The sequence below is a fragment of the Lipotes vexillifer genome, unplaced genomic scaffold (genome assembly GCF_000442215.2).
Source record: "Lipotes vexillifer unplaced genomic scaffold, Lipotes_vexillifer_v1.1 scaffold796, whole genome shotgun sequence".
NCBI lineage: Eukaryota > Metazoa > Chordata > Mammalia > Artiodactyla > Lipotidae > Lipotes > Lipotes vexillifer.
This window is the reverse complement of record NW_006773072.1, coordinates 2,814,449-2,841,485: the sequence shown is the minus strand read 5'-3', so window position 1 is coordinate 2,841,485 and position 27,037 is coordinate 2,814,449. Positions and strand designations below refer to the sequence as shown.

Sequence of the window (27,037 nt, the reverse complement as noted above, 5' to 3'; positions counted from 1 at the left end):
GAAAAAAAAAAAAAAAAAAAAAAAAAAAAAAAAAAGACTTGCTTTGGCCCTTTACGGAAAAAGGTGGCCACCCCTGTTCTACAGCAAGTGCAGCCCTGGCCAAACCTTTCATTCATAGGCCCACCCTATAACTCCCACTCTCTCTGAAGCCCGGTCACCCCGAGGCCAGGTTCTGATTCCCTGGGTCTCCACTGCTTGACACCCGTCAGGCAAGTCTGTCTGTGCTCCTGGCTCAGCTTCCCCTCCCACTTCCCAGCTGAGCCGCACTATCTGTCCTGGTAGACAGGAAATGGTCATCTAATCATCAACCGAGTTCCCTAGAGGGAACCTAGGACCAGATTCCCAGTCCACCCCATTTATTTTACACACAGGAAATGGGGAACTGGCGCTTGACTGGTCCCTCTCTCCATCTCCTGCTGTCCTGCCTCTTGGCTCCAAGCTCCGGAGGGGGCACCCGAGGTGGGTGAGCCTCTGCAAGTGGGGCTCCCAGACCCCCTTATCAACACCACCTGGGGTGATTATAAAAGCAGCCTCCTCCCAATACACGCGTGCTTGTGCACAAAGACACACACACACACACACACACACACACACACACAAATAAGCTTTTGGCAGTGGAGCCCAGGGCTCTTCACAGCAAGTCTGAGAACACACTGGCAGGTGTTGCAATCACCTCCGTTGCTGTGACCCTGTTTCTCCCACCCTGGCAGGTGGCACCATCCACGCCTGCTTCTACTTCTTATCTTGTTTGGACAGCTCTGTTGAGGTGGAAGGATCGTGAGCTCTGGTCCCAGAGGACCTGGGGTAACTCATCCACAGAGAACTGAGTCCCTCCTTTGAGTCAGCCCTGCTCTGGGCACTACAGACACATGACCTCATTTCATCTGAGCCTCAGCCTCTTCACCTGTCAAATGGGGAGATGACCTGCCACCGGGGGTGACCGTGAGAGTCAAGCATTTGTGAAGGTGGTTTGTAAACTGCAAAATCCTCTGTAAATATTAGCAAGAAGTGGTTGTGTCTCTGGTTTCTGTGTTAAGAGTTAGCTGCATCTGAAATCCAGTGTGGAGCTTAGAATTTGCCATGGATTTCATAAGAGGAAAGGCCTTATAGCTTTTGTGTTGCAACCAACATGAATAGTGGAAAAATAAATAACTGTGAAACATATGCTCTCTCTTCAGCTCAATAAAAATGCCTCTGTCTCATGCCATGTGGGAGGATGACTTCTCACCATGAGGCCCTGGAAGTTTCAGTAGTGGATGGAACAATGGCCCCCAAAGAGGTCCATGCTCTAATCCCTGGAAACTGTAAATATGTTAGGTCACATGGCAAAGGGAAACTAAGGTTGCAGATGGAATTAAGGTCGCTAGTCAACTGACCTTAAAATAGGGAGAGTGTCCTGGATTACCCAGCCGTGTGCAATCATAAGGTCCTTAGAAGTGACAGACAGCATGCAAGGGAGCTGTGACCATGGAAGAACGGCCCGAGAGCTACAACACTGCCGGTTTTGAAGATGAAGAAAGGAAGCCACAAGCCAAGAAATGTGGGCAACATCTAGAAGCTGGAAAAATCAGGAAACTGATTCCCTCCCAGGGCCTCTGGTAGGAATGCAGCCCTCCTGATACCTTGATGTGAGCCCAGTGAGACCCTGTGTGAGAATTCAAGCCTACAGAACTATAGCATAATAAGTAGGTGGTGTTTTAAACCACTACATTTGTGGCGATTTGTTATGGCAGCAAATCACACAGCTTCTATTCAGGGAACCGGCAGCTGCAGTCTAGTGAGAATGGCTTCCAAGGCTGCTGATGTGTCAGGCCAAGAACAGCCCAGTAAACCTCCACCAGGAATCACTTCCCCTGAACCATCATGTCCTGGGATGATCGCTGGCCATTTGCGGACGGTGGTGAGTAACGTGTTGCCATAACCAGACTAGGAGAAGTCATGTAGCACACGGGGTAGACACCGGCCTTCTCCACCAAGACAGTGCAGCCCAGGCCACGGGGTCCAAGCTCATCAAGGACTAAGAGGAAGGATAACCTCAAACATGGGGGCTCTTCCTCTGTCATGTTGCCTCTAGTTTCAGCTACTACCTGGTGGGTGATAACTATATGCCTGTGAGTATATTTGGACAATTGAAAAGCTTTCATTGAATAAGTAAATGAATGAGTCTCCACTCTGTATGTCAGAATAACCTCTATCAGAGCTCTGTGGCCTTTCCCACAACCTCGCATGGCTCAGTAACAGCGGTCCAGGGAGAGAGGGGGGAACCTACCACACCCCAATGGGTCCTGACTGGCAATGCTGGTGGCCGAGACTTGGTGGAATCCTTCCAAGCACCCAAACTGTGTCCTGGGAGAGGTGCCAAAGCGGTCCCCTTGGAGGAAGTGGATGAATGTGTCTGCTGGGAACGTCTTGGAATCCAGATGAAGCTGGAATTTTCCACTTTGGATCAGATCTGCAAAGCGCCCAACGAAATCCTTGCCCACCAAGGCTTCCTCTGCAAGACACAAGATGAGGCAGGACTGTCATTGTTCCTGCAAGGGTCAGGGAGGATCCAGGGACAGAGCCACCCAGAACGTCCACAGCGAAAGGAGACATAGGCCTTTGCCAGTGTCTCATTTTACAGAGGGAGAAACTGAGACCCAGAGAAGGGGATTGATTGACCCAAAGATACACAGAATCAGAAGCACAGCTAGGACTCCAAACCAGATGTCCAGCTCCTGTCATTTCTGTGGCAGCAATGTGACCCCCACTGGTATAGGATATCATGACTTCAGCCACTAATCTAAGGTACACTATCCAGATACACGACTGTCCCAACCTTTGCCAAGCCACCATCCCTGAGCCTCAGTTTCCCCATCTGAAAAATGGGGCTAGGAATGCCCCTCTTGCAGTTGGTGAGGATTACAAGAGAGAATGTGATGGGGCCAATCAAAGGGAAGGCAGAGCCTCCGTCTCAGGTTCAGCTAAACGCTGAGAAGGCCTCCAGCTGTCGAACTCCAAGTGTTTCCTAGGAAGAAAGCAGATGGGTGAGCACTACATTTGGAGCTGGGGAGGGTCCCAGCATGCAACGAACATTCACACCACAATGGCTACTGTAAAGGCAGCCCCAGGCCATGGACGCCAGGAATAAACATCTCATCCATTTGCAGCTTCAAACATACCCAAATTATGCAGGCTGTTTCCAGAGGGAAAAAAAAGTGACCCTTAATTCATAACGCTACTGGGGGGAGATGGTAATTAGGGTCACAGGCACTGCAGAATGTCTGAGATACAGTCTGCCTCCTGGGTTACACTGTGGCGTTTTCTACAAGTTCCCCCTCATAGAACAGAGGTCAAGCTCCAGGCAGCCCGGACCCTCGGCATTTGGCCACCAGACAGTGGAAGAGGAAGTGGAGAAGCTTCCACCCTCTGGTCAGAAGCCCATGGGTTATGTCCCACCCTGGTTCAGAGTAACCATCATAAGATCCACTCGGGTTCTCTTTAGATCTTTCTACTCTCGATTCATCCATATCATTACCACTCCATTTTAAATAGTGTTAATAATGGGTTTAAACAGTGTCAGTGGTCTGAGACATTCTCTGTTTGGAAGTAGGCAGGACGTAAATTATAAACCAACAGAGACGCCCTTACCCCGCCCCACCCTCCCCTACCTCACACCTGTCTTCCTTCTCTGTGCCCAGAAAACGAAGAGGAGAATTAGAAAAGGTTCTCAGAAGCGCAGTCGGGTGATATTATTTAGCTCTAGTCAGCTATGGACCAGAACTCTATTGCTCTTTATAAACTTCTCAGGAACGAGCCCCTCCCACTAGCCCCTCCAACTAGCCCCTTCCTCCCACGGGAACCCTCCCATGGTTCCCTCCCTGAGCCCCACAGGAAGACGCTGGGGCTGCAGTGGCTCCATCTGATGGATAGGAACATTGAGACCCAGCGAGTCTGTGCACCTTCACGGCAGCAGTGCGGGAAGACATACCAACGTCACGCAGATCCGGGAGAGAGGCAGGTGGGACATCCTCTAGCTGCAATTTCCACGTGACATTGGCTCCTAACCGCTCCCCGCTCAGACACTCCACCCGCACCGTGAAGTCGTCGCAGACGGGGATGGAGACAGGGGTCCCAGCTGTCTTCACCTGCATGGAGACACGAGCTCAAGAACACGGAGCAGGGAGCCAGCGTTGCCGAGACCGCGCCAGGCACTTAAACTGGCTTATGTTACTGTCAGAGGAGGTCGTGGAGAGGTCGTGACCTCCCTTTGACCCGGGAACTGGCCCCAGGCAATCAGAGCTCCTGAACCCTCGCCTGTCCTCAGAAAGTCTGCTCTACACCCACCACCTGTCCCCAGTGGGAGCTGTTTGGGAGGACACAGCCTTGAGAGAGCTGGAAAATGAGGTTCCAGGTTCAGAGAGGTTGAATCGCCTGCTCAGGTCACACAGCCTGCAGACAGAGGTGTAAGCAGAGTAAAAGCCAATGTAAATGGGAAAAGAATTTGAAAGAGAATAGATACACACATATGTAAAAATAAAATAAAACAAACTACAAAGAAAACAAATATACTTAGAAAAAACTAAAGATTTAAAGATTCTCAAAAAATTAAAAGGGCACAGACACACACACACACACACACACACACACACACACAAGAAAGCCTAAACATTCCCAATTCACGGAGCTGTACTTCATTGGAGAAACAACTCCTGCCGACCCAGCCAATGTCCTCACAACACCTACATCCAGCAGGACACGACCCTCCCTCCCGGGAAGCACCAGCTCCTCCACTGTGACCACACGGCCTGGCTTCTCCTCCCAACCTGAGCACGGCCCTCAGTGCCCCCTGACCGTCTGCAGGGCAGGGTGGGTGGATGGACGGTGGTGGTGCCCGGTTAGCCTGGGGACAGTGCCGGGCAGGGGCCAGGGTTCAACACAAGCCTCATTGGGCCCTCTTCCCATCGTGCTCTTTCAAAAGCAACATCCCAAGAGCTTCTATATCAAGCCCCTGGGGGTGTTAGTTTATCAGAAGCTTGGGCATCTAGAGGCGAATGAGAAGGTTCTGTGTAAAAGGAAGGGTCTGTGAAGGAAAGTGACATCTGTCCAACCCACGATCCAGAGTCGATCTGGGCCTTGGCTGTCAGCCTGCTGCATGAGAGACCTCGACCACCTCATTCAGGGTCCAGACAATGCCGTCTCAACACAGGCCCTGGGCTGCAGGAGGTCATTCAACATGAGTGGCAGGTCAAACCACAGACTGGTACCAGGCACCTACTGTGTGCCGTGCACCCCACGACGCCCAGGGTGCAGGTGCGCCAGTGGACGTGGGGTTTGTGCCGCTGTCACTGGAGGACAGCTGCTGTGTGCCAGGTACCTGGTATTCCCAGGAGGCAATGTGCACACTTTTTGAACATCCTCCATTATTCAGGCCCTGCGTGGAGCGCTTTAAACATATTAGCTAGCTTAGTCTCCAAAACAGGCCTGTGGAGTCAGAACTGTCATTACCCCACATTACAGACTGAATTAGCTTCAGAGAGGCTGAGGGGCTGCTGAGCATCAGTATATTACTGATGAAAATCTGTCCTGGCCACTGTAACTAGTGTCTGGCTTTGTTTATCTCTGACAATCCTCAGTGCCTAAAACCATGCTTGGCCTGTAACAGGCACCCAAACACTTGCTAAATGGAAGAATGAAGGAGGGAGAAAATGAGTGAAAGAATGAACAAATTTGGTGTAGTGAGAGTCTAGACTGACTCCGTGATGTGAAATCTCCGGCAACTTACTTACTCTCCATGGGCTTTAGTTAATTCACTTACTAATCAAGAGCTAATGATACCCACTGAGCAGGGTGCTATAATCGTTAGAGATAAGAAAAGTAGAACTTGCAGCCTGGCACCAGGAATACAACCAGTGCTCACTAACCCATAAATACTGCTGATACTGCTGTCAAGTGCCTTTCTTTAGACAAAAGGGGGCAAGATTTGTTTCTCTTTGTTTTAAAATCAATACTCTTTGTATTTGGTTTTGTGAAAATGTGTGTTCTCCGAAATTCTTAACATGAGGTGCTAGAAATGAGTTGCCCTGATGAGATAGCAGCCTTTGAGCAGAACAGGGACTTATTTAACTGAGTGACTTTTAAAGACTCCCTCTGTGAACGCTTGGGACTTCAAATCACCAAAGTCCTTGCCTATTACACAGCTAAAAACTCTTTGGTAACCATGTCTCTCCAGTTGGAATGTAACATTTTCCTTCCAAGGAGGATCCATGATGCCTCCTCACAGATTTAAGGACTGGCCCGGCATAGCAGCTCAGAGAGTGTGTCGTAGCACTGCAGCCTCCCTGCCCCATTCCCAGGCTCTTTCTTCATGGGTGGGGACAGTACCATATGGTGACCACAGCTCTGTCCTCACGTCAGCCGGCCTGGCTGTACCATTTCCCAGCTGTGACTCTGGCCAATTATTTTTACTCTCTAGTAATAAAATGGTAACAATAATAGGGTTCCAGTGAGGATCGCATTAACTAATCCATGCTAAGGGATGCACAGTGCCTGGCACAATCTAAGCACTCAGCACACATCTGGTTTGCTATCTTTATGCAGAAAGAATGGCCAATGATGAGATGGATACCAGATCCGCCTCTGCCTCTATGTCATTAGCCTTGTCTGAGTTACTTTCTCATCCTGGGCCTCAGTTTGCCCGTTGGTAAAAGGACCGTGGGTTGAACTGTAAGTTCATTTGAAATCTGAGGTTCTCTGCCCGGTGACCCTCAGCTCAGTTCAAGCCCCCCTTGTGGGGAAGGCCAGGCACATACCTGGATCTGACAGAAGCCGCGGGCTGTGAGCTCGTCTAATAGGAAATGCTGGAAAGCCGGCAGCAAGCCTGCGTAGTCGGCGTGGCACACCTTGCCCGGCGGGAGCTGGAGCTGGAGCTGCCCTTGGGTCCAGAGAGTCTGCCACAGCTGGGGCCCTGCAGGCAAGCACCAGAGGTCAGCAGACAGGGGCGGAAGAGCTGTGGGATTCTTTTCTTTGCTTTGTTTGGTTTTTCCTCTGCAAAAATAACCCTCCTTCATTTAGCTTGGAGCCCACGAGCACTGCCATCTTGCTTGTCACCCTCTGAGTCTAACTACTTCCTAGCATGCCGGCTCGTCTCAAATTACTTCGCACCCTCACAGCAAACTCAGTCCTGCCTCAGCCTCTAAACCAGGCTGCTTTACATTTACATGGGACCTGGACATTCTTGTTGGAAAATCTTCCATACTACCTCGCACTCCAACAGGGCCACTGCACCTGGTTTGGCCAGTTAAGAGTTTCACCACAGCCTATGTGAAAGGCTTTCTCTAAGGTTGCTCAGTGCACAACCTGCACAGTTGTACACAGCAGCCCTGCACTCCACTTTAGGAGCTCAAGACCTGTGCCTCTCTTCTCCCAAGTCCCTTGCTCAGTCGTGACCAGTCTGGTCTTAATTTCGGCTCAGGCCACTCTGTCATCATCCAGGGAAATAGGCCACTTATTTGTCCAAATCACATTTTGAAATTTTTCTGGATAGTATTCTCTCTTTCAGAATGCTTTATGACAAATACTGTCCTTTGATGCTCTACCAGCCACCCAGAGCCTTGTGACAGTCAGTCCCAGGATCTGGGTCTCTCTCCTGAATGCCCCTCCCGCTGCCCTGGGTGGACCCAGCACCGGTCCCCGAGTCCGCCCCCGCCTGGCCTGGCTGTGAGTAACCACAGCCAGCCTTTGCCAAGGCGGATGCAGTCAGAGCCTGATGTGGCCTCACAGCCACGTGCATGTGAAAGTGGGTTTGCTATGAGAACAGGAGGAAGGAGCTCTGCCCATATTTAAATACGGCCCAGGCCCACAGTGATCAGAAAGGATGCCATACCCCGGAGCTCCAGATGGACCTGGGGTCAGGGCTGGCGTGGCAGTGTCACTGTCCCTCTCAGAGGCCGGACCAGCAGCTCTAAGCTTACCAACACCATAGTAACCAATACAGCCAGTGGAGCACCTGTATCTTGAATGCAGTCCTGTATCCAAGAGCCCAAAATGATGGCAGGTGTCTCAAGGGGCAGATTGCTCCAGAGAAGCCACAAATAGAGCTTCCCCCCCCCCAGGGGTCTGGGAAGCACATCTGCTCCTTCTAGAAGAAAATGCTCCATTGGGCTTTCTCTCCTGCTCTGATGCCACCTGGCTTACGGTGGACACGCTACACTCGGGTGGGGAAAATGAAGGCCTCGGGCCTGAGCCCTGAGAGGGAGCGGGGCACCAGGCAGCCCTTCCTGGGACCACTCACGCTGGCAGGCACGGGGCTGAGGGGGCTGCGACTCCCAGCGTCTCCTCTGAAGGCTGCACAGCAGCGGCCCTGGTGGGAAGGCACTCCGGTAGCCCGGGCGGCACAGCAGCTGGCACCGCTGCACGGCAGCCCCTCCTGGGCCTGAGGCTGGCGCGCACAGGAGGGCCCCGCTGGCCACATCCGACACGTTGAAGGGCAGTGGGCACTGCGGGCCTAGGAGAAGGAAAGGGACAGCTGTGGGCACCTGCCCAGCGCCAGGGCTGAGCGCTGCCCCCCTCACTGCCGCTCACTCGCAGGGGGGCCCCCGTCCTCCCTTCCCTCAGGCCAGCCTGGGCCCGCCCCCACCCTGCCCGGCCCTCTGCCTGGCCGAGCCCATCCTCTCTAGGTTTTATCGCACGCCTGAGCAGGGCTGACTCTCATTCCTCCACCGCCGGCTCAGGCCCTCTCGAACTTCTTTCCGTCTCTTCCCATCGCTAAGTCCCACATCCCCAGCCAGCCTCCTCCACCTCAAGGCCAGCGGGTCCAGGGCTCAGTGTCTGCTGCCCACACCCGCTCTGGCTTCAGCACCCCGAGCTCAAGGCCTGGCACCTCCAGCCAGGAACATGGCAGCCAGCCAAGATGGTCCCACCTCCTCTGCCCATCAGCCGAGGCAGTGGCTCACACCTCCTCGACTTCTCTTCATTCCCACCGCACTTCCTTCATTTAGACATTCGTCATCTTCTCCCTGAACGGCTATCGAAGCTTCCTCACCAGCTCCCCGCATTTGGGCCTCATCCCCTGCCCTTCTGCTCCCACGTGCAATCCAGTCCCCACCGCCAGCAAAGAAATGGAGCTGGACTTGGCTCTCAAGACCCCCCGAGCGCCTGCTGACCCGACTCCCTCTCTCTGCTCTGGTCTCCTCCAGCCCCGTTTTGCCCCACAGCTGTCGTTCCCTGACCGTAGGCTGGTTGCACACCCCATGCCCTTCCCTCTGCCTGCTCATCTGCCTAGAAGGTTCCTTTTCAGGTCCTCAGTTATGAGCTCAACCCCTCGAACTGTCTAACCCCTTCCATGGTTCTCCCAGGCCGACTTAGGCCTCCTTTCTCTAAGCTCTCAGGCCACTTGGAGTAGACCGCACCCCCCACTGCCGTGTTATCAATTATTCAAGACTCTATCTGCATTCTGGTCTCCCCACTGGATTGAGCTCCGAGGGGAAAGAGGACCCCTTCCCTCTGTTCACCCAGACCATGGCACAATGCTGACCCAGAACACAAGCTCCATGAGTATGTGTTAAATAAGTGGGTAACTAAGTGAATCAAAGGACAGACATACTCCGTGTGACAATTTCACACCTGGCTAGAGGTTTAGTTAATCATCTGACTGAAGCATAGCCTTGCTGCCTGCATATGTCTGGCTTTAAAATCTGCAACCCACATGTGACTCAGGAGTACTTGGGGGCCTCAAAGATGGAGAATGACCCATTTTGATCTCCAGGGGGCAGCCTGGGTCTTCTAGCTAATAAAGACGATGGCCTCTGGCCAAAATTTTGCACTGTAATTTGAGGGCTTATTGAGTTGGCTCTTACCAAGTACCATGTATACGCTGGGGATGGGGAGAGTCAGCCTGTGGGCTATGGGGCCAGCCTGCAAGCTTTGAATCCTGGCTCAATCATTTACTAGTTGAGCCCCCTACAGCAAGTTAATTACTGTCTCTGTGACTCCGTTTTCTTGCCCATCAAATGGTGAGGATAGCAATAGTGCCTACCACCTAGGGATGGTGTGAATCAAAATGAATTAAAGCATGTAAAGAGCTCAGAGGAGTTACTGGTAGCTAATAAATGGTCATTAATGTTAGCTATTATTATTAACAGTAACAACAAGCATAATACATTATTGCCTGACTGGAAATTATAGGATGTGAATTCACCCTTTCAGAACAATGAAATAGCATTTGATGCACCACGAGGGTAAACTTCTGAGAGAAATAATAGCTGATATTTACCACGAATTTTAGAGGTTGTTTAACTCTGTCATGATCAATACTTAATTGGACCTCGCTCAAAATAACCCTATGAAGCAGGTGTCCCTGGTTTTATCATCCCCCTTTTACAGATGACGAAAGTGAGGTTTGAGGATTTGGAGGGACAGAGCCAGGGCTTGAGTGCTGGTTCTTTGAACCGAAGCACTATCCCAGCAGGGAAAGGCCCTTTAGTCTGGTGCTGCTGAGGGATGGAAGGGTGCTGTTGCCTGGGCTCCCCGGCTCCCCGGCTCCCCGGCTCCAGCATACCCTTTCCAGAGCCCGCAACACTCGGTGTTAAAATGGCTCAGGGACGTCTCCCAGGCCCTGGCCCTATTTCTGGCTTAGACAGGGGGCTCGCCAGGCTGGGGGAAGACTCCACCCCTCCGTGCTGAGCGCGTGATTGTGCACAGCCCCATACGTCTCTGAGCCTCCGTGTCCAACCTCTAGGATGGCGATAACGGTCCCTGGCACTTCCAACCACCAAGGTGGGCCAAGTACAGGAGGGAAGGTTTTGGGCACCTGGAAAGCCAGAGCACTGCTGAGTTGTGAGCTCTCACGTGGGAGGGCGCCCGGGCCAGGGGCCGAGGACCTGCGAGGGGCTTCCCACACCAGCAGCCAGGCCCCCATTTGCAGCCAAGGCCACTGAGGCTGACCAGGCCAAGCCCCTCCTCACGCCAGGCAGAGCGGAACTGGAACCTGCATGTCCCCGCATCTCCAGCCCACGCTCTTTCCTCTGTCCTCCGAGGCTTCCTGCAACTACTCGGCCAGGCCCCTCTCAGGACTCATGCAGGATCCCCAGCTGGACCTATATGTGGGGCCAGAACTGACTCTCATCCTTCCCGCGGGACCCCAGGGAAAGCCCCTCACCATCTGAGCCTCCAATACCACACCTCTATTTAAAAACCACTGTGTGGCCCTTGGTATGTGCCCGGGATACTGTTAAGAGCATCACCAATGTCAACTCCTTCAATTCTCCCCACAAAGCTGTGGGGTAGGTCCCACTGTCCTCGTTTCCCAGATGCCAACACTGAGGCACCCTGAGGGTAAATATCTTGCCTGTGATCCAAAAGCTAGGACACGGCAAAACCCAGAATCTGTGTTCTCCACAAGTGTGCCAGGTGTGTGTGCATGTGTGTGTGAAAAGCGAGGTGTCAGTGAGGGAATGTGCACATGTGAGCCCCTGGTGCACAGAGTAAACCTCAGTAAATGCAGGTTCCCCTCCAGGCCCCCAGGATGGCTCTGTACCCTGGGGCTCTTCTGGTTCCCCTCCATGGCCTTCTTTGGGAGTGGGCCAGTGAGTGCTTTGACTTGGCTGGGAAGGCATCTCCTCCTGGGGTCTCCGCGTCGTCTGAGACACAGATGTTCCTCTCGCCAGCGCCTCACCCTGCCCAGCCGACCTGCTTCCCCACGGCCTTCTTCCCCAGCTTCACTGAAATGCAGACTCCCTGGCTGTGGTTTGACTCATCCAGCCTCCGTGGTCGGGGAGGAGGAAAAAAGGAAGAAGCATGGAAACCGACGTGAACTGAACACCCAGAGCGGGCCAGCATGGAGAGGGCACTCTACCTCCTTAACCTCACGCAGTCCTTCCAAAGGATAACCGCATCATTGCCATTTTAGAGGCTAGGAGAGTGAAGGCTCAAAGGAGCTGAGTGGCTTGCCTGGGGCACGTGCTGGTGACTGGACTAGAAACCAGATCCTGCTTCTAGCCCCTCATACAGGAGCTTGTGCACACGGCACGTTTACTGCGTGCCAGGGCCACCCAAGCATCTCCCAAGAACTGATTTCATCTTCACAGCATCTCTGTGAGTCAAGTGTGTTGTCACCCTCATCCCACAGGTGAGGACCCCAAAGCAGCGGGACCTTAAACTTCTGCCCTAAGTCCTATAGCAGCAAGTGGGGAGCCAGGCCTGGCCCTGGAGGCTACCCTCTGAGCCAACAGGCGAAGCTGTTTACAGAGACTATTTGAATTATTCTTAATGATGACTCTAAGAAATAGCTACGATTCCCCATGCCCATTTCACAGATTGGGAACCTGTGGTCCAGAGAGGTTAAGGGACTAGCCCAAGGTCACCCACAAGGGAGGTGGCAGAGCTGACACTCAGGTCTGTCTGTCTGGCCCCTACACCTGAGCTTTCTCCACCACGCTCTGCAGTAGGTCAGCAGGAAGGGGCTTCGTTAGTGCTGGCTGTTCCATTCGCCAGAGGTGTGGCTTTCAACATATTAACGAGCTTCCGCGAGTCCCAGTTTTGCCATCTGTATAATGGGGAATAGGACTGTTCTATTTACCTGCATCGCTGGGAGGCAAAAATGGGATAAGTAATGTGAAAAGCACATTTTAACAGGTAAATCTCTGCATAGGTGAGTTATTATCGTGGAATCCTGCAAGGCCAAGCCGCATGGAGTCTTCCCAGACCCCAGAAGAGCTGTGCTTCCAGATCTGTTCCTGCAGGAGACACATCAGGCTGTTTCCTGGGTCCCGGACAGTGCAGACCACTCTTAGATGCCCTGCAATTCAATGTGCGTGGCGTCCAACCCTAAGGCTGCCTCATCACTTCTCTTGGCAGCATCTGGCAGGGAGCTCTACTCATAAATACCCATCAAGCACCTACTATGTTCCCTGCATGATGGAAGCTGCTGAGGCCCTTGAAGCAGGCCCCATACAGAGAGGGGGAGTTGGGGGCTTGGGAGAAAAGGCGTGTGGTGAGAGCCGCGGGCACACACCACAGGTTAGGGTCAGGTGAGGAAATGGACAAAAGGGGACAGACCCCCACAAAGAGAGCAGGTGACTCTTCCTTCCCACCCTTGCTTTGAAGAGACTCCCTGTCTCTTCACAATATAAATAAATATTTACAAATATAAAAATTCTCTTTACGCATAGAAATCACTAGACCTCATTAAATATGTCCGCAGTTCCAAAATGTTGCTTATAGACTGCAAAAGTTAAAAATAAGACAACGTAACAATAAGGACAGCAAAAGAAAGGCAATTGCAATAAAATTAGTATTTAGTACAATATTCCTCAACGCTGCCAGACCCAACATCCCAATTTGTAATAAATATTTTGCAATGTCTTCATTTACTGTTCTGAAACGAAAGTCACAGATAATGTAACCTACCTGTGCCCATAAATTTTAGCATGACTGCAATGTCCTGTGACTTGAGTATATAGGAGGAATGAAAGGTAAGTAACTGATAATTAAATAATATATTTTAATAAGTAATAATGTATTTCAATAGTATAATATATATTCATAAGAGATATGTTTCAATATCTGATATCCAAATGGTTTTTAAACTAGAAATAAAAATAAACAGATCAACACCTCCACAGATTCCTAAAGCTCCCTGGCTGGGATCGACCCACCCACACTGAGATCCTGCTGTCTGTACCCTCCTCCCCACTCGAGGATGGGGAGACCAAGACCCGGCACCCCTCAGCAGGCCAGAGCCTGAGCTTTATGAGGCATCAGCTCAGGAGATCCCCGCACGGGCTGTCCTTGGTTTGAGCCGCAGGGCTGGGCATTGGTAGGAAGTAGCCGCAGTTTCAGCATCACGGGAATCAACTGCGACCACCTTCCTCTCGCGGTTCCCTTGTCTCCCTTCCTGTCCCCACTGTCCTGGCACCTTTGGAGTCCCCCCAACCCCAGCCGGGACAAAGGAAGAGATGAGCAGGACTCCACCAGCCCAGGTAGCCCCTCTGCGGCATCATCACTTACTCTCACAGGCCGGCTGGCTCCCAGCCACACGGGTCCCAGGCACCTCCTCTCCACTGCCCAGGACACACCAGCAGCTGCCCTGGGCTGGGTCGCATTGCACTGGGGAGAAGCCTCCATCCTCCGCTGTGCAGGCCGGGGCATAGCCAGGGCTGGCTCTCCTGGAGGGAACTCCACTCTGGAGCACTTCACAGAGGCTCGGGCCTTAACACAAAGACAAGCCACATGGGCTCTTTGCCCGTGAAGCTGCCATAGCCCTTGTCACCACCCACCACTGACTGCCACCTGCCTGCAGGGCCCCAGGGTCTAGGGTGCCTCCCCACTGGGGTGTTGAACTAGGACAGGGCAAAGCCTGGGCCTCCCTCAGGTCTGTACTCCCCTATCTGCTCCATACACACACACACACACACACACACACACACACACACACACACACACTGCCTGCCTTCAAGGAGCTTAGAGTCTTAAAGGATATCTAACAAATAAGTGAGCAACCACAGTTCAGATGATAAGGGCGACAACAGGAGATGTGCAGGGCAGTTTAGGAGTCCGTAGGAAGGTAGTGAACTCCACCGTGGAAGGGGGAGGCCCGCGAAGGCTTCCTGGAGGGACCTATGGGTGGGCTGAGTAAGACTTAGCCAGCTGGTAGGGGGAGGGGTGGGAGGTTTGCAGAGGCTGAAACAGAACACATTAAGGCTCCGGGGGAAGAGTGTCTGCCTGCTTGAAAAGTCTGACTACAGTTTATTACACCCGGATCTTGATGCTGAGATGGAGAAACAAGAGAAGCAAAAGAAGATACAGGAGCCACACACACAGGGGCCCATGAGCCACAGCAAAGAGCCTGGCCCTAAGGACCATGGGGAGTGTCGATGGGTTCCAGGCAGAGGAGGGACATAAACACATCTGCACTTTAGGGACATCGTCTTGACCACACTGTGGAAACCAGATGGCGGAGCCAGGCTGGAGCCTGTGGTGGCATCCGTGCTGCACAGCTGGTCCCCCACGAAAGCACCATTGCCCACTTTAATAGGGACCAGCACTGGTTTGCGCCTCTAGTTACGAAGCGCAGCCCCAATCCCTGCTGTGTGTATTCCTCCCAAGAACCCACTGAAGTGGAGGAATATTGCCCCTATTTCATAGGTGAGAAAACTGAGGCACAGTGAGGTTAGAGGCTTGCACAGCTCTGGAAGTGGCCGAGCTGGGACGTGAAGCCCCAGCTCTTGGGCCTCCACACCTGGTGCTCATGGGTCGGGTAGGGGGTAATGGGGGAGGAGCCATACTCACACTGGGCACTGCCATTTGTGCCAGGTGGTGTGCCCTCTCCTGAGGCCGGGTCCACACACCAGGTGCTGGCCTCTGACACCTGCAGCCTGGCAAACTCTCCTGTCTGAGACAAAGCCGAGGTCGTGTCACCAAGGGCAGGTGATTTTGTAGCTGATAGGTCGGTAGCCAGATGTCAAGAATGTTCCTTCAGAACCACTGGGGATGGTTTCTCCAAATGGAAGGGGTGGGGGGAGGTGCTGTCCTCTTCCAGACCCTTTACATACATTATTTGAGTTGGTGATTATAACAACCCCATGAGACAAGAACCACAGTTAACCCATTTTAGGGCGGGTGAAACTGAGGCTCACTCAGAGAGGGAAAGTGACAGAACAACATCCCACAGGTTGGGGAATGGCAGACCCAGGCTGGGCCTAAACCCGTCCAGCCCCAAAGCCCAGCCACTCTCTTGAAATAATGCCCCCCATTCCAGAAATGATTTTCAACAAGCATCCCTCGGAGAAAGGGAGTCTGTAACACCTGTAACAGGGAATAAAGAAAAGGTAAAAGGCAGCCACCCAGACCCTGACCGGGACCCCTGTCTCCTCGGCCTGTCCCAGAGCCAGCTGGGGGATGCTGGGAAAGCTCCTTCGATTCACTGGGGAGAGTTTCCTCATCTAAAAAAGAAGGAGGTGGGACTAGATGGATCCTTGAGCACGTTCCTTCTCAGAACCGTTGATGGAAGAAAACATCATCTCTCCTGAGCGTGTGTAACAGCAGGTGTCGGGAGAGGGCAGCTCCCCCAAGCCTCCTGGCCATCACTGGAGGTTTCCTTGAGCTTTTCTCGGGCACTTGTTCGTTTTATACTCTGCTGTGCCATGTTCACAGACAAGAAATGACCATCATAACAACACCCGACATTTACAGAGAACATAACCAAGAGGCCCCCCCGCCCTCCCCGGGGGTGTCATTCAGTCCCTGGGGGGTAGGGAGCCCACTGTCCTCATTCTACTCAGAGAGGCCCAGAGAAAACAGGTGATGCGCCCCTGGGCGCACGGCTTCTTAGCTACACAGGTAAGAGTCAAAGCCAAGCAAAGGTTTTAGAAAACATGGGATAAAGACTTAAAATTGAGAACACTTTAGCCATTAACGTGACTTTTCTTCGGGAGTTGGGTCCAAGGCATAGCCATCCAGTTTGGGCAGTGGATGTCTTGGGTCCTGTTTCCTGGCACCTGGGTCCTCCAGGAGACAGGCTGGGAAACCACATGATCAGAGGTCTCTGGGACCTGCTCTGAACCCCTTTTCCCTCCGTCAGAGCTGTGGTTTCTGCCTCTCCTTCTCCATGGGTGAACTTGCCACCCCGGATGATGGAGCAGACTCTCATTCCAGTGGTAGGGGGCTGTGAGCCAAAATAAAAGATTAAATTTCTCTATAAAACTCCATCATAATTGGGGTCCATGTTTACAGCACCAAACAATAATAATAATGAGGAATAATAATAAGGAAACTTTTGCTCAGTAATTTGCAGTTTCACTAACCTCCACACTGCTGATTTCATCTGATTTTCTTGGAGCCTAGCAGAGTGGGTGGCGGTGTTCCTATCACCCCTACTTCAGGGAAAGGGGCCTGAGGCACAGAGATTTCCATCATTTGGCACCTAAGTGGTTGATTCCAGCAAGAAGTCTTTCTCTAAGAGCTTTCACATCAGTCACTGCACTAAATCATGACAAACATCCAGGGAGCTGCGGAGGGAAATATATTACGTCCCCCATTTATGTTGAGAAGCTGAAATGTGATGAGCATGGTGATGTGGCAAATGGCCTCAGAAACTATATATGTGTAGATTATTTTTCAAAGAGTTTTCATTAAAGATATTTCCTTAGGGCCTCAAAACAATCTTAGCGCTAGGGAAGATTAAAGTGTGGCCTGATCTTAGGATAAAACAAAGTACAGAGAAGGTAAGTAAATTACCCAAGTTCACACAGCTAGGGTCAGCCAGGGCTGGGACAAAAACCCAGGTCTAGAACTCCTGTGAGTTTTCAACTAAAACAAATGTATTGAAAACTAGAAAAATCACCATCCAGGAAGTTCTAGCCTCCCTCTCAAACCTTCCTGGGTCTTCAGAGGCTTACCTCTAAGCAGGTTGGGATGAACAGGTCTTTTGGAGATGGTTTTCCTCGGGAACCAGCCTGTTTCCAACTGGAAAGCAGCGCCCTGGCTCGAGACTTCTCACAGCTGGTGGGGCCTGGCGGGGAGAGAGGGGACCTCTTAACAGACTGGCCATGGGTGCCAAGGAAGGGTGGGGAGCCCAGGTTGGCCGGAGTGTCAGAGCCGTGCATCTGGGTGGATGCAGGTGCCTTATACATAGAGCTGGAACCTCAGAGAAGAAGCAGGCTGAGATTCTGGGACAAAGACCCACATGGGACGTATCATCTCTGAGGTGTAATGTGAGCGCTTGATTGCACGGGTCTGAACTCAGGAGAGGGGCTGGACTATAGACCAGATGCAAGGTGGCTGCTGAAAGTACAGAAGTGGCAGAAACTGCCCAGGGAGCAGGTGCAGTGGGGAGACCTGGGGCTCCCTCTACCCCCGCAGCTGCCTCTCTCCACCTGGGAAACGAGGAGTAGCAATTAGGAAGGGCCAAGGTCAGGGAGAGTCTTCCAGGCCTGGGGACTAGAGGAGGTGTGGTCTGGCTGCCCTCAGGGGCTCATCTGAAGGGCTGGCCCACAGAGCCTCCCCAGTCTGGGAGCGGGCACCACCCACCAGAGCACCCACCGCCCAGGTCAGGGGGGGCTCCTCTTACACTGCGGGATCTGAGGGGAGCGGGCAGCCAGCGAGGTAGGGATGTACTCTCCCTTCCCGTCCACACACCAGCAGTGCCCTGGAAAAGAGCCACAGCCAGAGTTCAGGAAGCGCCCTGAGGGACCTGCCCCGAGTGTCCCGCAATACACGCTACTATACATGAAACAGATGACGAGTAAGGACCTACTGTACAGCACGGGGAGCTCTACTCAATACTCTGTAATGGCCTATAGGGGAAAAGAATCTAAGAAAGAGTGGCTATATGTATATGCATAACTGACTCACTTTGCTGTGCACCTGAAACTAACACAACACTGTAAATCAGCTGCACTCCAATAAAAATCTTTTAAAAATTTTTAAAAACTTTCCTTCTTTGCATGCATAACAGTGCCAGTAAGGTCCCTCTCCCATCCTCCCTTCTGTCTGCTCTCCCCAACATTGTCTACAATCACAGGCCTTAACACCCAGAAACCTCAGCAACCACTCATGTGACCTTTGGGCTGGTAAAAGGCCACTGCTCCCATTGTACAGATGGGACAACCAGAGGCCAGAGAAACTAAAGGACTTGCCCCAGCCACCAAACAGGGGCCTAGAGTACCAGCTCACTTGCCCCCCAGGGCCGGGCTCTTTCCTCTAAGTGGTGTCCCTTGGCCTCCCCAGGGCGCCGGCCCCCCTCACCAGTCGCGGCGTGGCACTGCACGGGCTCCCAACTTCCGAATGCGTCACACTGGGGCACATAGGGGCTGGACCGCAGAGGGGTGGATGCCCGTGGAGATCTGCCCAGGTGGACACGGAGTCTCTGGTAGAAGTCAAAGGCTGGATTCAGGAGAGAGGAGCAGAGATGTGAGTGCCTGACTGGCAAAGCCCGGGCCGCGTAGGCTCCATCCTAAGAACAGCCACACAGACCCTGTTTCAACATAGGCAGCCTTCTTATTTATGTGACAAACACTTCCACCCAAAATAGGCTCACTAAGCAGTGGGTAGGCACTCACCAGATTGCCCATTAAAAATAAAAATGTAAAAATACATAAAACTAAAATGTCAGCTGATGGGAATTCCCTGGTGGTCCAGTGGTTAGGACTCTGTACTTGCACTGCAGGCCGCACGGATTTGATCCCTGGTGGGGGAACTAAGATCCCGCAAGCCGCAAGGCGCGGCCAAAAAAAAAAAAAAGAAAAGAAAAGTGTCGGCTGAAGTTTGAAGGAATGGAATCAATGTTCCTCCTTCTTCAGGAATTCTCATTTAGAGCTGATCAGGTCAACACGGTGTCTTCAGGCACATGAGATAGCAGTGATCACTGATGACACTTATCACACGTTGACTACGTGCCAGGCACAGCTGCGTAGCAGCCACCTTTCCTCCTGCGCCCACCCCTCCCCCTCACGAGGCCCTGGGACACTGCTACCAGGTTCTGATGGTCAAAGACCCTTTGTGGCCCTCAATCTCTTTCTGCGCTGGGCCTTCGATCCCCGTACTCTACAGGACATGGAGGTCTGCACACCAGGAGCTTCCTCTCCTCTGCCAACAGTAGACGTGCCTCTTCTCATTTGGAGGGATGTCAAGGAAAGTGACCAACCCTGGTCCTTCTCTATAGACACTTCCTTTTTTCCCAGTGATGTCAGACATGCAAAATCAGAGCCAGTGGCTTGGTGGAGGGGAACTTCCTTAGCCTGACTTCTGAGGAACATGCCATCATACCATTCAGCAAATAAATCCCTATGGTGCCAACCGTTCTCTCTTCCCTTCCTCTAAATTTCCCTCTCTAAGCAATGTGGTCACAACTCAAGGGGCATCAGTCCCTCCCCCTCTCTTTGATTACATCATACCCTGCCCATGCGCAAAATTTTAAAAAACTGGTTTCCTGCCAAAAGCAGAATCTCCAAGTCTCTAATGAACAGAGAAAGAAAGTACCTGGGCATGAGGGGAGGGAAGGAAGGAGAAGAGAAAAAAAGAGGAGGAAAGAATCAAGGGTAGTTAAGCAACATTCTCCAGGTTCCCACTATCTGTTGAGTGCTGTTCTAGGCCCCAGGATATAAAGAATAAGACGGGTGCCTTGTCCTCCCAAAGCGATGGCTGGTGAGCGAGAGAAGCAGGAAACAAAGATGGCTCTTGGGAGACTCTCACATGTGGTTAAGGAAATAAAGACATGAGAAACCCAATGTCAAGGTGGTGGCAGACATGCCAGGAACATGAAAGCAGGGAGGCTCCAGCCTGCGGGCGTGGGCGCTCATCATCTCAGTACAGATGTTGTGAGGGGAACACTGCTTTGCTGTTTTGTGACCCAAGCCCAGAGAACCCCTGACAGGGAACTGGCTAAGTTGACAAGGGGCTGGGAACTCGGGTCTGCTTGGAGATGGATGAATCGGTTCTCCCTGCCAAGTTGGCGCGGGGTCAGCGAGAGGACTGCAGGGACATGGGACCCTGTTGCCAGAGCAGGCTGCAGGTGCTGGAGGATGAGATGGGGCCCTGGGATGAGACCAATCTAGGCTCCGAGCCTGGCCATACCAGGCAGCAGGGGCATGGGACAGAGGCCCGGGGCCAAACCACCAGCATCACATCCAGGCTCTGCTAGTTATTAACTGGGTGAACTTGGGCGTGTGACTTAACCTCTGTTTCCACATTTGAAAAGATTCTCATGGAGCTGTTGGAGGATCAAATGCAAAGATGCAGTAATCTGCTTAGCACAGGAAGTGCCTGGCCAGAGGTACATTTCAATTAGTTGAAATGTTGAGCTGTTATTAGGCCAGAGCAGTGTCAGTCCTCTGAGCATATTTCTGTTATATGCAGGTACTAAGTTGTGCTTTTTGGAATTACTACCTGGATTAGATTCGCTCACATGAGGAAGGTGCCTAAACCCAGAAGTTCCTCAGTTAGGAGGGTTCCTCTCCTTTCCCCCTTGGAGGGGTGTTCCTGAATCCTTGGAAATGGGGGGAAGCCTCAGAACATGCCATGAGGGGAATGGGAGCATTTGGGGCTCACATATTTGAACCTTCTAACCAGAATGCTTGGCTTCCTGGCGGGCGGCAGCACCATCTGCAATACAAAATGTGAAGCCCTGCCCCCAAGGGGCTCTGCTGGAGGATCGGGGGACATCTTGGAGAGGTGTGCAAAATTCCAGCTTTGGCCGCGATCACAGAAAGCCTTTGTCTTTTCCGGAATCCATGGGCCCAGGGAAACCACAGTCCTGAAGATGACTGAAGAGGAACTAATTCAAACTCTTGCTTCCCCCAAAGAAGGAACAAGAAACCAGAAGCACGGGGCACTCACTGGACAGAGCTGCCAATCGAATGGCATAATCACTCCCGCTCAGAAACTTCTCCAAGAAAGTCTCCCGGGGCGGGGAGAGGCGAGGAAGAGCCAGCTCCTCGTCCGTCAGCCGGATTCCTTTGGCCGCTAGGAAACTCTCTCCCAGAGGGAACCGAGAACTGTTGGAATCCATGACAATCTCTTCTGCTTCCTTAATGAACTGCAGGACACGAAGCTTCACTTCCTCACAAGAGCCAGGACCTAGGGGAGTAAAGACAACACAGATGGATTCATCCACCTCGTGCTGCTCCCTTTGACCCCTTTGAAGTATGTGAGCATGTAGATACACACACACACACACACACACACACTCACACACTCTCACACACACACTCACACACATATTTCTGCCTCAGCTGTTTCCTTCACCTCAGCTCTTTCCACAACCTGAAATGTTCTTCCTGTTTTGTCTCCACAATTGCATTCACTCAACATTTATGGAGTAGCTATTTTGTAAGAAGATTAGTAGTAGTTAATGTTTACTTCATGCCAGGCATTGTACTATGAACATTTACGCAAACAATTTAATTTATTAAACAGCCCAATATGATGTTATTATTATCTGTGTGTTACAGATGACAAACTGAGTCATGGTGAAGTCATATAACTTTAAACAAGCTCCTAGCTGGCAAATAGTTGCTTCAGAATTCCAATCTAGTCAGTATGACTCTAGAACCAGTGATGTTGACCAGCTGCCTCAAATGGAAGGATGGACAGATGGATGGATTGATGGATAATAGATGGATAAATGCGGGAATGGATGGATGGATGGATGAGTGGATGGATAGATGGATATCAAAAGTTGAAAGGGGGGCTTCCCTGGTGGTGCAATGGTTGAGAGTCCGCCTGCCGATGCAGGGGACACGGGTTTGTGTCCCAGTCTGGGAAGATCCCACATGCTGCAGAGCGGCTGGGCCCATGAGCCATGGCCACTGGGCCTGTGCGTCCAGAGCCTGTGCTCCACAACGGGAGGGGCCACAACATTGAGAGGCCCGTGTACCGCAAAACAAAACAAAACAAAACAAAACAAAACAAAAAAAGTTGAAAGGAGGCATTATAATTTAGTAAAGAGTTATTCTTGTGAAAAGGAAAGGGCATGACTCTCAGAGACCTCTGGGTTCAAATGTCAGCATGATCACTTATCAGCTGTGTAATAATGTACTTAACTTTTCTGAGCTTCAGTCTTGTGATCTGTGAAATGGGGATAATCAGGGAATCTACCCCATAGGGTTTTTGTAATTATTCTATGAGTATGGCAGCTGAAGTGGTTGGCACATGTCTGGTACATGTTGTCCTTGAAATTGTTACTACTATAAAAAGCCACCGAGCTTTATTTATTTCAATCAATCACACTGAATTCAACAGTGAATGTGTTCAGTAGATTCTTTTGAGAGCACAGGATTACCAGAAACTCTTGACATCTGGGATTTGAAGACATTGATTTCTGTGGATTTTCTTGATCAAAAAACCTATTCTCTCAATCCCACGGATTTGGAATCCCTGAAGCAAAAGTTCACATTCAAAAATCTATGCTTACTGCTCATGTCTTTCAAAATAGAATGAAGATTCCATAACTGGACACTTAAGACCTTTGAAAAATCTGGCCCCAATTTACCTTCAGTCTCTCCTTCTATAATTCCCTCCTAAGTACCCTGCCTCCCTTCCTACCACCTTTCTCCACCCATCCCCAACAAAGCAGACCCTTTCACAGTCTCCCTGACTCGGCACATCTATTTCCTCTGTCAGGAAGGGCTGGGCAAACATCCCTCATGATCCAGAAGCTGATGCCATGCAAATCTTTCCCCAACTCCCCATTTGGTGAGTAGCCCCATTCTCTGGGCATCGTGTCTTCTGTGTTCACACTTCTGTTCTATTATTTCAGTTTATTACCCGATGACAAGTCAGTTTCCCACACTAGGCTCTGAGCCCCTGGAGGACAGACACCATAACTTTCTCATGATTGTTTCCCCATCACACGGCACAGTGCACACAGTAGGTGGTCCATAAATGCATATGAAGTGAAGAAAGCAAACTTCAAACAGGCCAGAGATGGCAATATGGACAGGAGCTGACATCATACCCCTAAAGGCAGGAGCCATCATCCCTGCATGTGTGTAGGAAGTTACTGGTCACCTCCTTACTTACTGTCAGTTGTATTAATCCAATTAGTTGAGGACTTTCTATGTACTGGACCTGGCACTTTCCATCTATTATCTGCTATAATTCTCACACCAACACTTTTGAAGTAGTTATCTGTCATGACCCAGATTTTACAGATGAAACTAAGACTAAGACGGACGACCTTTCTCTAGCTCACAGAGTAGGAGGTAACAGAACCCGGATTCAAGATGCCTAGGGCTCTGTCTTCTAGGTCCATCCTTCTCAAACTTTAGGGAGCATTAGATCCACCTGGGGATCTTGCAGAAATGCAGATTTTGATTAAGCAGGTGGGGTCCGAGATCCTGAATTTCTGACAAGTTCCCAAAGTGGTGCCGATGCTGCTCGAGTCTGATGCTTTGAGCATCAGGGCTCTGAACCAATGGCCACCAAGCCCTTCTGATAACACACCCCTATCAACGAAAGAGTTTGAACATGCATCCCCAAAACATGTGCATTTCTTTATTTATAAAGCATATGTATGTACCAGTACAATAATGTGCTGGGTACAGTTTTCTCAGCTGTTTCAGCTGTCAACAACTAATGGCAAAAACAAAAACAGAAATTTAAAAGGAAGAGATAAAATACTAAATATAAATGGAAGTTCTAATACTTTCTTCCCAGTGGATTATTCTGTACACCCGGGTGGTCTACTCTACACAACCTCACATTACTCAGTGAAAGAGATGGTATGTTCTAAGCTCAGCTCCAATGCTTTGGTGAATAAGGTCTCAAAGTGAATAAGACTAGCTACTGAACTTACTAGGTGCTTTTGGTATCAGCAACTCAGGCCCCAAAAATTAGATCCAAAGAGGACCTAAACCAGTCTTAAATCATCTAAAATTACAGGAATGTCCCCGTGTAGGAGACCTGACCATTGGTCCAGAGAATCTCAAAAAATAAATGAGACTTCTTATATAACAGTCATGCTGACATCTGTGTGTTGACTTTGAAGGTCAGCCCATTGCTAGGACTTGACATGTTAAAGGAGAATCCTAGTAGTGGGTCTCCAGGCTGTTCAAGATGCCCAGGGAATTACCGTTCTCATCACATATTCCTATCACCTAAAACCCACTTCTGCTAAAGCCTAAACTTTGGCTAATGTCAAAATAGTGACACTAATTCAAAAAAGTACATGCACTCCAGTATTCATAGCAGCATTATTTACAATTGCCAAGATATGGAAGCCACCTAAGTGTCTGTAAACAGATGAATGGATAAAGAAGATGTGGTGTACACACACACACACACACACACACACACACACACACACACACACACACACACACAATGGAATACTACTCAGCCATAAAAAAGGAATAAAGTTTTGCCATTTGCAGCAACATGGATGGACTTGGAGGGCATTATGCTAACTGAAATAAGTCAGACTGAGAAAGACAAATACTGTAATGATATCACTTATATGTAGAATCTAAAAAATACAACAAGCTAGTGAATATAACAAAAAAAGAAGCAGACTCAACAGATACAGAGAACAAACTAGTGGTTACCAGTGAGAGTGGGGTCAATATAGGGATGGGAGAGTGGGAGGTGCAAACTATTTAGTATAAGATAGGCTCAGGGATGAATTGTACAACATGGGGAATATAGCCAATATTCTGTAGTAACTGTAAATGGACTGTAACCTTTAAAAACTGTATAAATTTTTAAAATTTTTAAATAAAAAAATTAAAATTAAAAAAATCGTCTGATTAATTTTAACAATAGCCAGAAAGGTCTGGACAATGTTGAACATTGCAAAGGATGAATGGAGAGATTTTTTTGGACTTAAACAGCTATAATATTACCTGTAAAATTAACAACAGCTAGTTAGTGAGATTCTGCTTTGGTAATACCAGTGTTGAATCTGTCTGGTTGCTCTTTCAAACTGATGGCATGGCTATTTGGTGGTAAGGCATTTTAGTTTAAGACACAGAGTCAGCTTCATTCTGTTTATGTCATACACCATAGCTTTGTTGTAAGTCTTCTGCCACAAAGCTGAACTCACAGACCTCCTTCAGCAGCTCTTCAATTAGCCCTTGAATTAACCCCCCTCAAGTATCGATAAATAAAGGCACTTTGAAGACAGAAGCTCTCCCTGAGGTCCAGAGCACCTAGCAGTGTCCTTATAAGTAACAAAACCATCACAATATGTGCTGGTTAACCAAACGATGCACCTAACTTAGGACAGATTACTAAAGCATTCGCCATACGGAGCAAGAGCCAGGTCATATTCACTTTATAGCCTTCACTGGGCTAAGATAATGCTTTGCACACAGAAGACATCCAGTTAAAATTTGAGACAGTGATTTATTACCTCTGCCGATGCCTGACTGTGTAGACGTAGGGAAATCACTTCCCTTCTCTGAGCCTCGGTGTTATGGACTGAATGCTTGGGTCCTCCTCAAAGGGATGTGCTAAAGCCCTAATCCCCAATGGGATGGTATTTGGAGGTGGGACCTCTGGGAGGTGATTAGGTTTAGGTGAGGTCATGAAGGTGGGGCCCTCAGGATGGGATTAGTGTCTTAAAAAATGAAGAGACCAAAGCTCTTTCTCTCTCTCTGCAATGTGAATACACAGTGAGAAGGTGGCCTTCTGCAAGCCAGGAAGACAGCTCTCACCAGGAACCGAGTCTGCCGGCACCTTGACCTTCCACCCTCCAGAACTGTGAGAAACAAATGTCTGTTGGTTAAGCTCCTGTCTGCTACTCTGTTATAGCCTCCTGAGCTAATACATTCAGTTTTCTCAACCATACGTTGAAGGGATGTACCTGGCCTTCTCTAAACTCCATTCCAGCTTTGACAATACACTCCCACCAGACACCAGTTTTTAAAAACCACAAATTCAGGTCTTCGTGGTTTAACTCACATGCTGGGACCTTGCTGGGCTCGGTCTGGGTTCCTTCCAGCTTTTGACCAGCCTCATCCACACACCAGCAGCTCCGGAGGTCGAAGTGGGCCAGTGGAGTGCTAAAGTCTGAGTAGGGCCCTGGGTATCGGCTGAGCTGGCCATTTAGGATCTGCCAGAAGAGGTAGGGCTCCAGAAGGATGTTCCCTCCGGGCTGGGTCAGGTTCCCTTCCAACACTGCCAGCGGGACATCTTGGACTGAAGAGTATCTTGCCAGCCCTGGGAAGATGTCTTGTTGGCCAGCCTCATACAGACTTTGAATAAAGAGACGGAAGCTTCTGGAAGCCACTTCTCTGTAGCTCCTGACCTTCATTAGCAGCTCTGCAGGGCTCAGCTCCTGGCCACCACTGTTCTGAGCTCGCCACTGTTCATACCACTCAAAGGCCTGCTCGGGGGGCCCGTCACATTGCACACGTCTCCACTGCCCGCTGGCACTGCACTGCGGGATATAGATGCTGGAGAGGGTGGGCGGCATGCTGGGATTAGAGACCAGGGCCCGCACCGTCCCAAGGAAGGTGCGCTCAGCCTGTAACTGACAGGGTGTGGGGCCTGGGGAGGAACAAAGCACAGGTACGTCAGTTTAAGAAGTTTAATAAGCCCCAAAGACCGAGATGGAAGACCT

At 50.6% G+C, this 27,037-nt stretch overlaps 1 protein-coding gene across 1 annotated transcript in view; it reads right to left on the bottom strand.

Moving 5' to 3' along the window:
- TG (thyroglobulin) overlaps positions 1–27,037 on the bottom strand; it is a 249,251-nt gene that overhangs the window by 204,069 nt on the left and 18,145 nt on the right. The window contains exons 10-20 of the mRNA XM_007447997.1: positions 26,377–26,964; positions 21,313–21,552; positions 18,724–18,861; positions 18,047–18,124; positions 17,376–17,488; positions 15,268–15,370; positions 13,987–14,187; positions 8,273–8,485; positions 6,792–6,946; positions 3,971–4,127; positions 2,270–2,494 (exon numbers count right to left, since the gene is read on the bottom strand). Of these exons, the coding sequence (XP_007448059.1) occupies positions 2,270–2,494; positions 3,971–4,127; positions 6,792–6,946; positions 8,273–8,485; positions 13,987–14,187; positions 15,268–15,370; positions 17,376–17,488; positions 18,047–18,124; positions 18,724–18,861; positions 21,313–21,552; positions 26,377–26,964 (2,211 nt within the window). The remainder of the gene's footprint in view (positions 1–2,269; positions 2,495–3,970; positions 4,128–6,791; positions 6,947–8,272; positions 8,486–13,986; positions 14,188–15,267; positions 15,371–17,375; positions 17,489–18,046; positions 18,125–18,723; positions 18,862–21,312; positions 21,553–26,376; positions 26,965–27,037) is intronic.